The 12,045-nt window shown below is 40.3% G+C and overlaps 3 protein-coding genes across 6 annotated transcripts in view; 2 read left to right on the plus strand and 1 right to left on the minus strand.

Moving 5' to 3' along the window:
* The window catches only part of Skd (mediator complex subunit skuld), a 29,249-nt gene extending 23,737 nt beyond the window's left edge, over positions 1-5,512 (minus strand). For both annotated transcript variants that reach the window (XM_072909016.1, XM_072909015.1), the window contains exon 1: positions 5,373-5,512. In XM_072909016.1, coding sequence (XP_072765117.1) covers positions 5,373-5,441 — 69 coding nt within the window. In that variant the 5' untranslated portion in view covers positions 5,442-5,512. The remainder of the gene's footprint in view (positions 1-5,372) is intronic.
* Positions 5,513-5,616: 104 nt separating this feature from the next.
* Positions 5,617-8,099, plus strand: Mrpl50 (mitochondrial ribosomal protein L50). Of its 2 annotated transcripts, XM_072909036.1 has the most exons (5): positions 5,756-5,885; positions 6,029-6,135; positions 7,406-7,608; positions 7,686-7,805; positions 7,893-8,099. In XM_072909036.1, the coding sequence occupies exons 1-5, from the start codon at positions 5,811-5,813 to the stop codon at positions 8,024-8,026; spliced, it is 639 nt and encodes a 212-aa protein (XP_072765137.1). In that variant the 5' UTR covers positions 5,756-5,810; the 3' UTR covers positions 8,027-8,099. The 2 variants fall into 2 exon arrangements, with proteins under 2 accessions (XP_072765136.1, XP_072765137.1); XM_072909035.1 differs by lacking the exon at positions 6,029-6,135 and having other exon boundaries at positions 5,617-5,885.
* Positions 8,100-8,174: 75 nt separating this feature from the next.
* Positions 8,175-11,893, plus strand: LOC140675024 (uncharacterized). 2 transcript variants are annotated; one of them, XM_072909022.1, is made up of 8 exons: positions 8,175-8,528; positions 8,627-8,782; positions 9,042-9,392; positions 9,822-9,989; positions 10,099-10,298; positions 10,425-10,590; positions 10,669-10,831; positions 11,082-11,893. In XM_072909022.1, exons 1-8 carry the CDS (start codon positions 8,457-8,459, stop codon positions 11,495-11,497), a joined length of 1,692 nt encoding a protein of 563 aa, XP_072765123.1. In that variant the 5' UTR covers positions 8,175-8,456; the 3' UTR covers positions 11,498-11,893. The 2 variants fall into 2 exon arrangements, with proteins under 2 accessions (XP_072765123.1, XP_072765124.1); XM_072909023.1 differs by having other exon boundaries at positions 8,178-8,528; positions 8,610-8,782.
* The last annotated feature ends 152 nt before the right edge of the window (positions 11,894-12,045 follow it).

A 12,045-nucleotide genomic window follows, 5' to 3' on the forward strand; every position in this document is an offset into this window, starting at 1 on the left:
CAAAATATGAAAATATGAAATATAAAAATATTAAAAATGCGGTTGATAGTAAATCACTCTTTTGGGCAAAAATCCATGTCTTTTCTTTAAAAAAAAAAGAAAAAAAAATGTTTCCCACTTATCGATAAGCTCGAGGATAAAAATACAAATTTCTGAAGTAAAATTTGAAATAATAAATATAAATGTTAATTGTTAATGTCACTGCTTTTCTATGACTAATTTTATCTAATAAGTTAGTAATTTAAAAAAATGTTGAGAAAGCTTATTTATAACTGAAATTAAAAAAAATTAAGAAATACAATCACATAATCGATAAATATTAATTTGATTCGATAATCTGAATTCATCGATCAATGAATTAGCATGGCATATTTAAATAATCACTTTTGATGGACGCGATTCATGCGGAATATATGCAGAGTCTGAAATTTTCAGAATATCTACTCTCTTTTGTCACTTGATATTATCTGTTATTGAATAAAAGAATCAATCGAACCGGTTGATTTCCACTATAACGCAAAATGTAATCGCAACACAATTGCTGCTGGGAGTTACTGCGAGTCGAAGCAGAAAGAAGAGGAGAATGGATGAACCTCCCCATATATGCAACCATTAAATTGCACCTTTCGAGCCGATGCTACCTTGTGTTATTGCAAAAAAGCGACCGCAGCTATGTCAAGGATGTCGATTCGGTCAAAACGAGCTTCAACGATGAAAGAAATTTCACTTTGGTTAATCGGCCGGTGAAGCATTCCGTCGTCAAATAACTATAAACGCAATGCGTTTTATTTTTTATTTCATTGAAACGCATTAAATCCAATCCCCCTCCCTCCGTTTGATCAATATTTAAACTTGACGGATCCGGCGAAAATTCTCGACAAGTACGCTAATCAACCGTGTTATTATCCGGCGTTGTATATGTTATTATCCCGTCGCTGGATTAATTCGATTAAGTGCGCGATATTGAGCCGCGTTTCTCGTCAATGAGCGTCGCTGTCTCGTAATTGAGTACCACTGTGTGATAGTATTATTCTTACGTGTCATACCGCTCGAGTTTTACTCGCGAATACACGGGGCTCTGTCAGGCGCAAAAACCGCCGCGAGCGATTTCTTCGTAATTCATCCCCCCGTCTATGCGGGACGTTGTAAGTTGTGTGTACATCAACAGCGTTACACGTCGTCTTAATTAAGACCAATGGATCGTTATATGTTTCGCGTTCAGGTCGGGCTCGACCTGAACCTGGGACAAAGTTTTGACGTTTATGCGAGCTTCGCTCGAAAAAGGAGACACTAATATTTTGCGCGTGCTTAAATTACTTGTTTACTTTGCGAAAAATGACTTGTCGGACTTCAAGTAATCAAGAAAGCTGATAAACCTTAAAACTGAATTTTTTTAACCATCGATAAAAATGTAAATTTTATTTATAATAAAAATTTATTTATAATAAAATTTCTGTATATGCTTCTATTATTTATTTGTTTGTTGGAGATTACATACACGGGAGCAATATTAAAAAAATGTTTTAATATTGCTTCATCTACTTGGAAACTCGAAGAAATGTTTATATTGTATGAATAAAATTAATTAAACGCAACATGTGCACGATGCAACGTTTATATTCCACTTTTTATCGCGAACCCTAATAAGTTTTCAAACAAATTATCGACAAATTTTGTTTCCGAATACTCAAAAGTAAGACTATAAACAAATATCTGAAATTTATACGTAAATGTTAATTAGATGAGCAATAATATATCGATCGCGCGCGCATTCCGCGAGCCATTCGCGCGAATTAATTTGCTCGAAAAAACCTATTGATGTGAATTCATTATCGGTAAAAGACGATGTGCAAAGATTATAGACAGTATTTCACGTTAAACCAAACAGATGTATACGATTGCTAAATTCGCAATTTATTGTTTTTAGCGAAAAGCTCATAACGCTTTTCGCTTTATAAACATAATTAATTATTCGAGTCATTACTTGCGACTGGCATCTAATTAAATCGTATTAACTTTTGCTATTATATATTCGTGCTGTTATAAAGACATGTCATAACAGAAATGTCATTAACCACTGCGATCAAACGGCTTTGATAGATTGTGCGCGGACTTATATATTATCGCGTTTAATCGAATAAAACTATATGAACTATAATATATTGGCTGCTTTGTGTCGAGGGAGTGCCGAATTAGCTCGCGGCGTGGTTTTCATAAAGCTCCGAAAAAAGCTCACCACTTTGTCGGAATCCAATGAAACGTGCGCTGTTTAAAATAATTCCAGCCGTCTTTCTGCATTAAATTAACAGTTCTTTGTAAAAATTTATGTCACAGACGCCAAATATACGCGAACGAGACTAAACGTATTCCTTTTTTTAAAAAATGTGTTTGTCTGGAAGAGACGAAAAGAAAAGAGTGGAAGAGAGAAAGAGAGAGAGAGAGAGAGAAATCGTCACGTTTATTCAATGTCGTTAATTTCAGACTATGCACCGAACGTATAGCAAACGCCAACTGTCAATAAATAAGAGGACATGTTATTCGCACGATTCGCCGATGATACGCAAAAAGAATTGAACTGATTTCTTCGACACAGTGGTCTCGCTCGATAAATGCTCTTAACTGGCGATAACTGACGCGTTTTATCGGACTGCACTCTATGCGAAAAAAATTGGACGGACACGCGTCTCGTACGCTACAATCTTGTTACCAAATAATGACAGGTTATATCAATGAAATTTATCGCGACTGTATTTTTGTAGCAAAAGTATTTTTTCGCTTGGAACTGATCGAAACGTATTTATCGCGACTGTATTTTTGTAGCCAAAGTATTTTTTCGCTTGGAACTGATCGAAACGTATAGAAAGTATGTTCAATCAAAATATCGTTACTAAAAAAAAAAAAAATCTCGCATTCATAAATTACTTTCAATATAATTCCTGAGAGAGAGAGAGAGAGAGAGAGAGAGAGAGAGAGACTCTTAAATATTCAATATATAGTTTACGTAATATTATCTATTCGCAATTTGCCTTTAGATAATCCGTAAAATTATATTAATCAATCAAGAATCGTGTTTCGCGCCGTTATTGAAGATTTATTATTAGTAGGTATCTCGTATTGTTATTTAAAATTGTTTTTTTTCTTTTTATTTTTAATTTCTTGGGATTTCAATTATCATACATATCAATATTTCAATTCATTTTAATATCGATATAATTATCTCCATTATTTTTTGTACACTGCTATTATTATTTTTAATATTCTTTCTAATACATAATCTGCATTTCTAAAATTTTGCGTAAAAAAATATTCATGTCGAATTAATTTCAATATATTGTTCCCACTTTTTTATTTTAATATATGTACAATATATTCTCTCATGTTTTTTACATCAATTGTGATTTTATATAATCTCTAATTTGCACAGACTGTGGAAAAATAAATGGTCGAAACATACGTGAAAGCACTCACAATCAGTTTTTCGAAAAGGTACTCGACCTATTGTTAAAACCTACGCTTTGATTAATATATATGCTTTTTGTGTAGCTCCAGTTATTTTTGTAAAATCCTTGAACTTTTACAAATTATTAACATGTATAAAACTTATTTAAATACATGAACGGAGGCTGCGATTTCCTCTCTTTCTCTCTCACAATGTAACCATAACACCTTGAAGCCGCTTCGAAAGAAGGAAGGCGCGTCATCCGTTCGCAGTGACGTTTAACCGTACTCTGTGGGAACGCGAGAGATGCAACGAGCGGCAGAAAAGTGCGTCCGCCTCGTCGCCGTTAGCTTGTGTCGGGCGTACATGCGTGCGTGCGTACCTGTATACGTGTGTCGGCACGCATGAGCGCGCGCGCGCGCCCGCAGAGTGGAACAGAGCGCGAGAAACAGAAGAGGTGAGAATCGCCAAGAGAGTTTCTTTCTCATACGAGAGGCAGGTAGACGGCAGATACATATATATATATATATATATACATAAATGCGTAACGAAACGTAAAGCCATGCGTTCGTCGCGTACAGGAAGTAATTTCGCCTTCCTGGAAGAATTCCGGGGCGGCGGAGAAGACTTCGGCGAAATCTCATCGGCCATCAAAGAGAAACAAACACGGTCGCCTGACGCAGGTTTTTTTTCTTTTCTTTCCTTTTCATTCCACGGGCCGCCGGCGCGAGAAACGCTGTTTCCCTCGCGACAAATCGCAGAGGCGAAAGGAATGTTACGCGACAGACACGATCTCCGCGATCCGTTCTCGCACCGTCGCCGCTGCCGCCTCCATCTCTTCCTCCCTCTTCCTCGCGGAAAGAGTCCGCGAGAGGCGGGAACGGTTACGGAGCGGCTTGATGAATTTTCTCTCGGAATTTTCGCGATTCTAGGTATATACGTTCCCACGAAAATACCCACGGCTACCGAGAATCTATCTTTCGCTTTGCACGGAGACACAAACCCGATATTACGCCGAAGGCGGGAGGGGAGGGGGGGGAGAGAGAGAGAGAGAGAGAGAGAGAAGAGAGAGAAGAGAAAGATGGGACACAGCGTGTCTGTGTTCTCGTCCTCGTCCTCGTCCTCGTCCTCGTCCTCTCTCCGCTCTCCTCTCGCGGTCACTTCTCTTCGTTCTCCTTCCCTTCCTCGCACCTCCCACTCGCTCGCTCGTTCGCTCTCTCTCTCTCTCTATCTCTCTCGCTCGTTCGTTGGACAACTCTCTTTTTCTCCGTCTCGTACGGCGTACCGTAAGACTTCGGGGTCTGACGTGAATCAGGCATGACATTGGTTCGACACAACAAAACTTGAAATCTCACTGACGTATATACACACGTATATAACACGCACGCATGAGGCCACAGCGTGGAAAGAGGGGGACGAGGGGGAGGGGGTGGGGTGGGGGAGAGTGTATGTATCTGGCGATACACAACACCAACCAGCACGAGCGACAACTACAAGACAAGTACGACGACGACGACGACGACGACGACGACGACGACGACATCGATGATGACGGCAACGGCAACGGCGACGTTGACATTGACGTCGACAATGATGAACGTACGAGACATGGCACACACTCGCCATGGCAAATAATATATCGACGCGAATATAGGTTAACGTACGAGGCGCGACGGTGGTCGCTGTCGCTCGTACTCGCGTCGTCGGCGACGTACGGCGCGATGACGTACGGCGAGATGCCGGCGGCCACCTAGGGCTGCTCGTTAGGTATCGTTTCTCCGCAGCGTTTCGCGCGTCACGTCGATCCGGAATCCATTCCCTAGTACCCTCCGCGTTCCTCGGATATATATATATATATATATATATATCTATCTCTTTCCCTCGATCTCCGCGCTGGAATCGCGCGCGCGATATACGCTTACGGATCACTCACCAGTGCGAAGAAATTCGTGTGGCAGTCCTCCAGGCTGGCGCCGTTGGTTTGATGCGATGGATGCGTCATGGCTTCTCCATTGTACGCCGTACACGCATTAGTCTAACACTCTGGAGCGGCAGCTTCGGCTCCGATATTCCCCCGGTCACACGAAGAAATCGCGGAACACGGCGGGGCCACACCGCGCTTATTCACTCGACCCGTACATTTAGGAGGGTTTTCACTTCTCAATGGCGACCGTAAAATGGCGGCGGGCGGCGATGGGAAACAACAAGCGCAGCCGCCGGGTGCGCCCCCTAAAGCTCACTGCCGCAGTTCTAGTTGCCGTCGACGGCTACCGTCGCTGCTGCCGCTGTTGCTGCTGCTGCTACCACCACCACCACTACCACTGACACTGACACCGCGACGGCGACGACGGCGACGACGAGCGTGGAAAAAATGGCGGCGCTCATCAGGCATGGCTCGTTCGCCAACGCTTTTAGAAGTACCTCGGCTATACTCGCCGCCAACACGGTCAGTGAATTAATCTTGCGCACTTTTACACACCTGTCACTCACATATATATACGCGATAGACGAGACGACGAGCTCGCGCTCGGTGCAAGCGTCACCACCAACGAGATGGTCATTTTTTTTTCTTTTTTTTTCTTTTTACAGGCGACCGCGCGTCACGATATCGCCCGGCACAAGAGCAAGAAGAGCAGGGCCCAACCGATGCTGAAGGCTCGGATCGATTCGGCCGGGGAATCGTTGGCCGCCCGCGGGTAAGCACGATCGCGTCCAAATTCTCGCGTCGCAGCTGTACGGCAAAATTGGCGTTAAGTCGCGGCGCTGCCTAACTAACGGCGGCCGCATCGCAGCCATATTACCGTCTGCCACCACTCCCTCCGCGCGTCGACCAATCGTCTGACGAATCTGACAGGTCCACAGGGCCGTACGCCCTACATCGCTCCCCTCCTTTATTTATGTCCGGACGCTACGCACAAAAAAAAAGAAAAGGAAAAAAAAAAATCTCGAGAGAGAGAGAGAGAGTTTCAACTCGATCTCACGACAATGGTTTATTATGATTGATCGATCCGCTTAACTATTTATTATTTTTGCATCTCGTAACGCGTTTTTCTTTGCCGTGTGCGTACTATTCACCGAGCAAGGATCGTGACGCAACCGATAGATTTCTCTCTGAAAAAAAAAAAAAAAAAATCGTAAAACTTGAGCGAGAATTGAATTTTTGTGTCTACGAAACATTGAAAATAATCCAAGAAATGCGCAAGGAATGATTCTAGTTTTAACGATGCATTTTTCGTAATTAACATTGATCAATTAATACTTGTATTTAACACCCTGGTATAATGATCGATCGATCAATTTTTCTCAACATTTTTCGTAGAAAATTATACGGCAATATTTTGCGCTTACGATCATTGATTATCGTTTGTGAAAATCACGAGGCCGAGCGTTTTGCGTTTCATCTGAATTCGGGGCGCTTGAACGACACTAAAAATACGGCACTGTTCAACGAGAGACGACACGCATGATGGCAGCACCATACGGTCAGCGGACATCGATCTCTCCTCCCTCCTGTCATCGCGTCCCGCGTCTGACCCTTTTGTCCCTCATCGCGTTGAATTTTTCGTCCGCGAAAAAGCAATCTTTTTCCCGGACTGCACGAATCTTATCGTGATAATAACCGCGCGAGATTATTTTGATCGCTGATACGCGAAATCGATGGGAACGCTCGTAAAGAGCGAGAAATAAAAATATAAAATATTTTTAAAAAATACATAAATAATAAAAATATTTTTCCCATCCCTTTTTCCTTCTTATTTCGAGACTTTTAGTTATTTTATTTAAGTTTTAAATGTCGATTGAAAGCTCTGAGGAAAAAAAAAGATTTATCTTTTATAAATGCAAAATTTTATTGGAAATAATCGGAAACTTTTCGTGCGTCGCGATATAAAATTATTTAAATATAGTTGATCAAAATAATTTAAAAAAAAAAAAAAAGGGAAAATCAATCAGATATTATTCTTTTAGATTTTTGAGGCAGCAGAAATCTTACGAACCTCCTGAGGATGTGGGTGAGAGGATTAACAAAATCTGTGAGAGTCAAACCATCTCGACGAGTGATGACGCGAAACTAGAAGACCCTGTTCTTCGTTTCAAACTATTTGTCGCCTGCGAGGGAGAATTTAAGCATTCCATCCCAAATTCGTTGCTTCACACCATCGAGAATATCGGTTAGCAAAGTTCTTTTTTTTATTGTATTTTAAAATTGATTAATAACAGCTGATAAAAGTATATGAATGTTGTATAGAGGACTTGAAACAGTTTTATACGACACCGGTGGACAATACAACACCCTACGAAGCACTAGGTAGAATAGATTTACCCCCAAACTTACACGTTCAACAGGAATATCATCGATTTCATCCAGGTGAGACGTCCTGTCACATTTATAAATAATTATATGACATTTTGGTGCACGTGTACAAGTATTTAAGTGACAATATTTTTTTGACAGATACCGATACATTATTTAACGGCAAAACGGCTTTTCCGAAAAGCTCCACTCTTGTAACCAGCATCAAGTATAAAAAGAAATATCCTGGGCATAAGCAAGATAATCCATGGTTGGACGAACAACTAAAGATTTAAATAATCTCTTGTCAGATATTAAAGATCATTACAATCACAAAAGTTTTGTTAGGCAATAAATTTGTTAAGTAAAGCGGCTTGTCTATATTAATCTATTGTTTTTCTAGTCTTCCTTACAATTTTTATATTGCAACAACATTGCGCAATATTACATGAAACATTTCTGTTTTATATTAAAGTTCTTTGGGGGATCATTGTCATTTTTTTAGGGAAAGATATGGTAAAGTTTGTATATATCATAGCAATATGGAAGAGCCGCATATGTGACCGCGTAACCACGGATGCGAGTTTCTCCGATCGACCCATCGGACGCGCGTAGCAACGTTTCAATATAGTATCAAGGTGACGAATAGACGGAGCGCACGGTATAGTATTGTGCGACTAAAACAGCGAATTGTTTCTTAAAAAGCGATCTACTATCGTAATCGAAATGCCCGGGATCGCGAGTGCGACCGGTCTCCTCTCTGCGCGAATTCGACCGATTCGCAGACCGAAGCCTAAGGTAAAAGAGGAGAAAATTATGTCAGCAAAATTGGGCGCCACGCGCGCCACTTTATACATCAGCCTTTCGTTATTTATTTAGAGATTACGTATACGTAGAGAGTGGAATTATCGGGTTCTACCAAAGCGGCGCCGTTTGTCCTTCGACCGTTTGCCGGCCTCTTTAATCCTTATCCTTATGGCTGCTCGGTGCTGTGCAACCATCCGGCGGATTGTGAGGCGAAGGAGGTGGTTCGACGTGCTAAGGATACATGGGTAAAAAATTCATTCGTCGGAGAGGGAAGATATTACGAAATCCCATTAGAGTGATATGGAACTCTAATATACCTCAATCTATATTTTATAATACAGTGACAATTGGGGTAACTGTATCAAGCAAGTGTTTACTACGGCTAGCAGAGAAGTTTGATTAAATTTTATTATATACCTTCTCTCCAAGAGATTTCACATAGTCGTCTGTTTATTATTCGTGTAACGATAGTCTTCCTTTTTTTCTTCTATTTCATAATATTAGGCAACCGAGGGAAAAGCTCTTTTGCTGCCAGAGGAGATGGAGATGATACGGACGAGTTTGTTGGCGGTGGGCGCGGGTGGGAGCAGAGGCGAGATAATGGCTGGAAATGTCGGAGGTGACATCGGCGATGGTTACAACGCCGAGATGATTGCCTCGGCGGTGCCCGAGGAGCTCTTCCGAAAATACACGGAAACTGATTCGCGACCTTTGACCCCGGCGCCCACGCTCGCCAGCGGTCCAACCGCGTTAACCAGTCACGCGACCCAAGAGGATCTACCGGTGACCTGTAATCCGCGCGAGCGCACCACTCTAGTCCTTGATCTTCGAACGAACTCGCAGACCCAGCAGGTGGTCAGTATTAGGTGCATTCCTTTGACGAGTTATCCTTGCTATTATCATTTTTTTCACTTGCGACAAAGTCTCTCTTTCTTTTTCCTCGAGTAAAAAAAGTATATTATTATTAAATATTAATATTAATTGGAACATATGGATAAAACAAATGGAAGAATAATTTTTGGAAAAAAAATTATAATATAGAATAGTTGCACGCTACAAAAATTTCTATGATATAAAAATAATAAATAAGTTATTTTATACCATAGTAGATGATCATGCTTTAAGAGATAAAAATAAAATTAAAAATTTAATTTGGAAAAGATCAATATAATTCATGTTGTACAAGATATATGTTGGCTTCAGAGCAAGTATTATTAATTAATTTGAGGAAATTAAATATTTTAAAATTGTTTCTTTACTCGAGATAATTCGTTCGGGTTTTAGGAAAGCGAAACTTTTAGCTGGCATGCTCTTACGCTCGAGCTGCCACCAATGCCTCGAAAAAGCGAGATATTTGTCTGTAAGCCAGTCCCGAAACCGCAACATTTATCAGTGGCACCCGCGCCACCTCCTCCGTCACCTCCTTCACCTATCGCTGAAAGATGTGAAACGGTAAGTGTCTAATCTTCTTTCGAGAAGCTATTATGTATGCACCTTCCTCTTGCATGTTTGAGATTTTACATCATTTGAAAAATAATGTTACTCTATCCATTGATGAAAGAGCTCGTCTAAGAACGTCGAGGAGGAAGTCGATAGCGGCAGCGAGGAACAACCGGTAATTATTCGAAGACGGGGAAAGCGATTGCGTAAAAGAAAGTGTAGGAGGGGCTCGACTTACGGCCAACAAACGGAAGTTCGCGATCCGCTGGAACCTACGGTAACACAGGTCTCGCAGATCGGAAACGGATCGCGACGACCATCGTTAGTATTTATAAAAAAATATTTTTATATATATTAATTTAAATATTATTTATTAAAAAAATGACTTAAAAAAACAAACATAATTTTCTCAAAAAAAAAAAAAAAAAAAAAAAAAAAATGTAACAGGGTTCACGTAAACGTCGATAATGTTGAAGACTCAACGTCTTCCAAGAAGACGCCTGTGCCAACAATAAGTCACACGATGCCTCCGAGTTTCCTCGAACCAGACATTCTGAAGCACTTATGTCGAGAGCTAGATCGCGATAAGGTGGAGGCGGAATTCTCGATTAAAGTAAATATGTTAAGATCTCTAAATTTGAATTCTTGATCTTAAATGTTTTTTAAATGCTCATTAATTAAGTTTTTTTAGAGACGAATCGCCCTAGAAGAAGCATTACGGGTAAAGGGCGATGCTTACTCAACTCTGCGCGGATCTCGCCAAACCAGTGCCAGCCTGTTGGCACAAAATGCTCCCAGAGTATTTTCCCGTCAAGCGGTGCGATTTGAATTACTCGACAGTCAGAGTCTTCGTGGTATGTTTTACGTAAAGTTCATTAATGTATTCTGGATACGTTGGAAGGAATGAATCAAACAAAATACTAGAACAAGTAATAAATCTTATACAAGGTGTTTCTGATACACTAAACAAAGTTTCTTCATTCTACTTTGGAAATTATATTGATAATTGTTATTTATAGATTTTGTATTTTTACCTGTATCGTTTCATCGTATCACTGTGAATTTTGGATTTATTTATGCATCGTGATGATATGATTGTTGCAGGATTAACGCCGCTTCAATATCTCGGCAAGTATGCGTACATCACTTCGGGAAGGAAACAGATATTCGGTCGAATATTTAACAGATTTAACGAGGAGGCGTTGCACAGCGTGCGACGTATTTCGTCGAGTAATGTCGAAGAAGCTCTTCAAGAAGTGATCGGGAAGATGTTCACGGACGAGCAGCGATCCTATCTGAAGACTGTGATAGGAGAGATAACAGATTCGTTGGACTTTAGGGAGTGGTGCGGATTGTGTGCCGCTGTCGAGAGGTTGCTGTGTCCTCTGCCGTCAAAAGCAAACGATCCACCAGCCTGGCTCGAAAAGGCAGACTTCGAAGCTCTGGAACGAAGACTCAAATCAGCCGAGTCGGTGGATGCCACGTTGGCATTATTATTGAAGGAGATTCGTGACAGATAAAATATGACGTGTGTTTCTCTTATTATACATGTTCTTTTTTTTATCACAGTGATCGCTAATTATAATGTTCGTATCGTAAATCTTACGATGAAATTTAATATGTTATAATTATTTAATGTAAGCCTAAAAATAAAACTTTTCACGATTCTACAAATGATCCCTCCATATACAATATATTAATATATATATTGATTGACGAATTGCGCAGTAAATGTTCAATAGTTGGATATTTAATAAACAAAAAGGTACAAATTATGAGTATCAATTCGTTGAAAAATTACGACTGAAAACTACAGAGAAGATAGGAATTATTACTGATATAATTACAACTGATATCCGTGATTAATCGAAATGAGAAATTGGTCTTCCATAAATATATATTAAATTTCGATCGTTACGTTATAAAAGATGGATTATGGATAAATTTATTCATGACATTGATATGTAATTCTTTCTCGTATAACTTTGCTAAATCGAACATTTACTAATTTCGTACACCGTTCGATCATGATGACGCGTAAAGATTACGATCCGTTCAAACATAATGT

This window comes from Anoplolepis gracilipes, chromosome 17 (genome assembly GCF_047496725.1).
Source record: "Anoplolepis gracilipes chromosome 17, ASM4749672v1, whole genome shotgun sequence".
NCBI lineage: Eukaryota > Metazoa > Arthropoda > Insecta > Hymenoptera > Formicidae > Anoplolepis > Anoplolepis gracilipes.

What these genes read in the sequence shown, in the direction of transcription:
- Mrpl50 (XM_072909035.1), top strand. Translation starts at nt 5,617, where the DNA reads ATGGCGGCGGGCGGCGATGGGAAACAACAAGCGCAGCCGCCGGGTGCG. An exon ending in TCACACCATCGAGAATATCG is followed by an intron (nt 7,609 to 7,685) that starts GTTAGCAAAGTT and finishes AATGTTGTATAG; the next exon opens with AGGACTTGAAACAGTTTTAT. An exon ending in ATATCATCGATTTCATCCAG is followed by an intron (nt 7,806 to 7,892) that starts GTGAGACGTCCT and finishes TTTTTTTGACAG; the next exon opens with ATACCGATACATTATTTAAC.
- LOC140675024 (XM_072909022.1), top strand. Translation starts at nt 8,457, where the DNA reads ATGCCCGGGATCGCGAGTGCGACCGGTCTCCTCTCTGCGCGAATTCGA. An exon ending in TTCGCAGACCGAAGCCTAAG is followed by an intron (nt 8,529 to 8,626) that starts GTAAAAGAGGAG and finishes ACGTATACGTAG; the next exon opens with AGAGTGGAATTATCGGGTTC. An exon ending in ACTCGCAGACCCAGCAGGTG is followed by an intron (nt 9,393 to 9,821) that starts GTCAGTATTAGG and finishes TTCGGGTTTTAG; the next exon opens with GAAAGCGAAACTTTTAGCTG.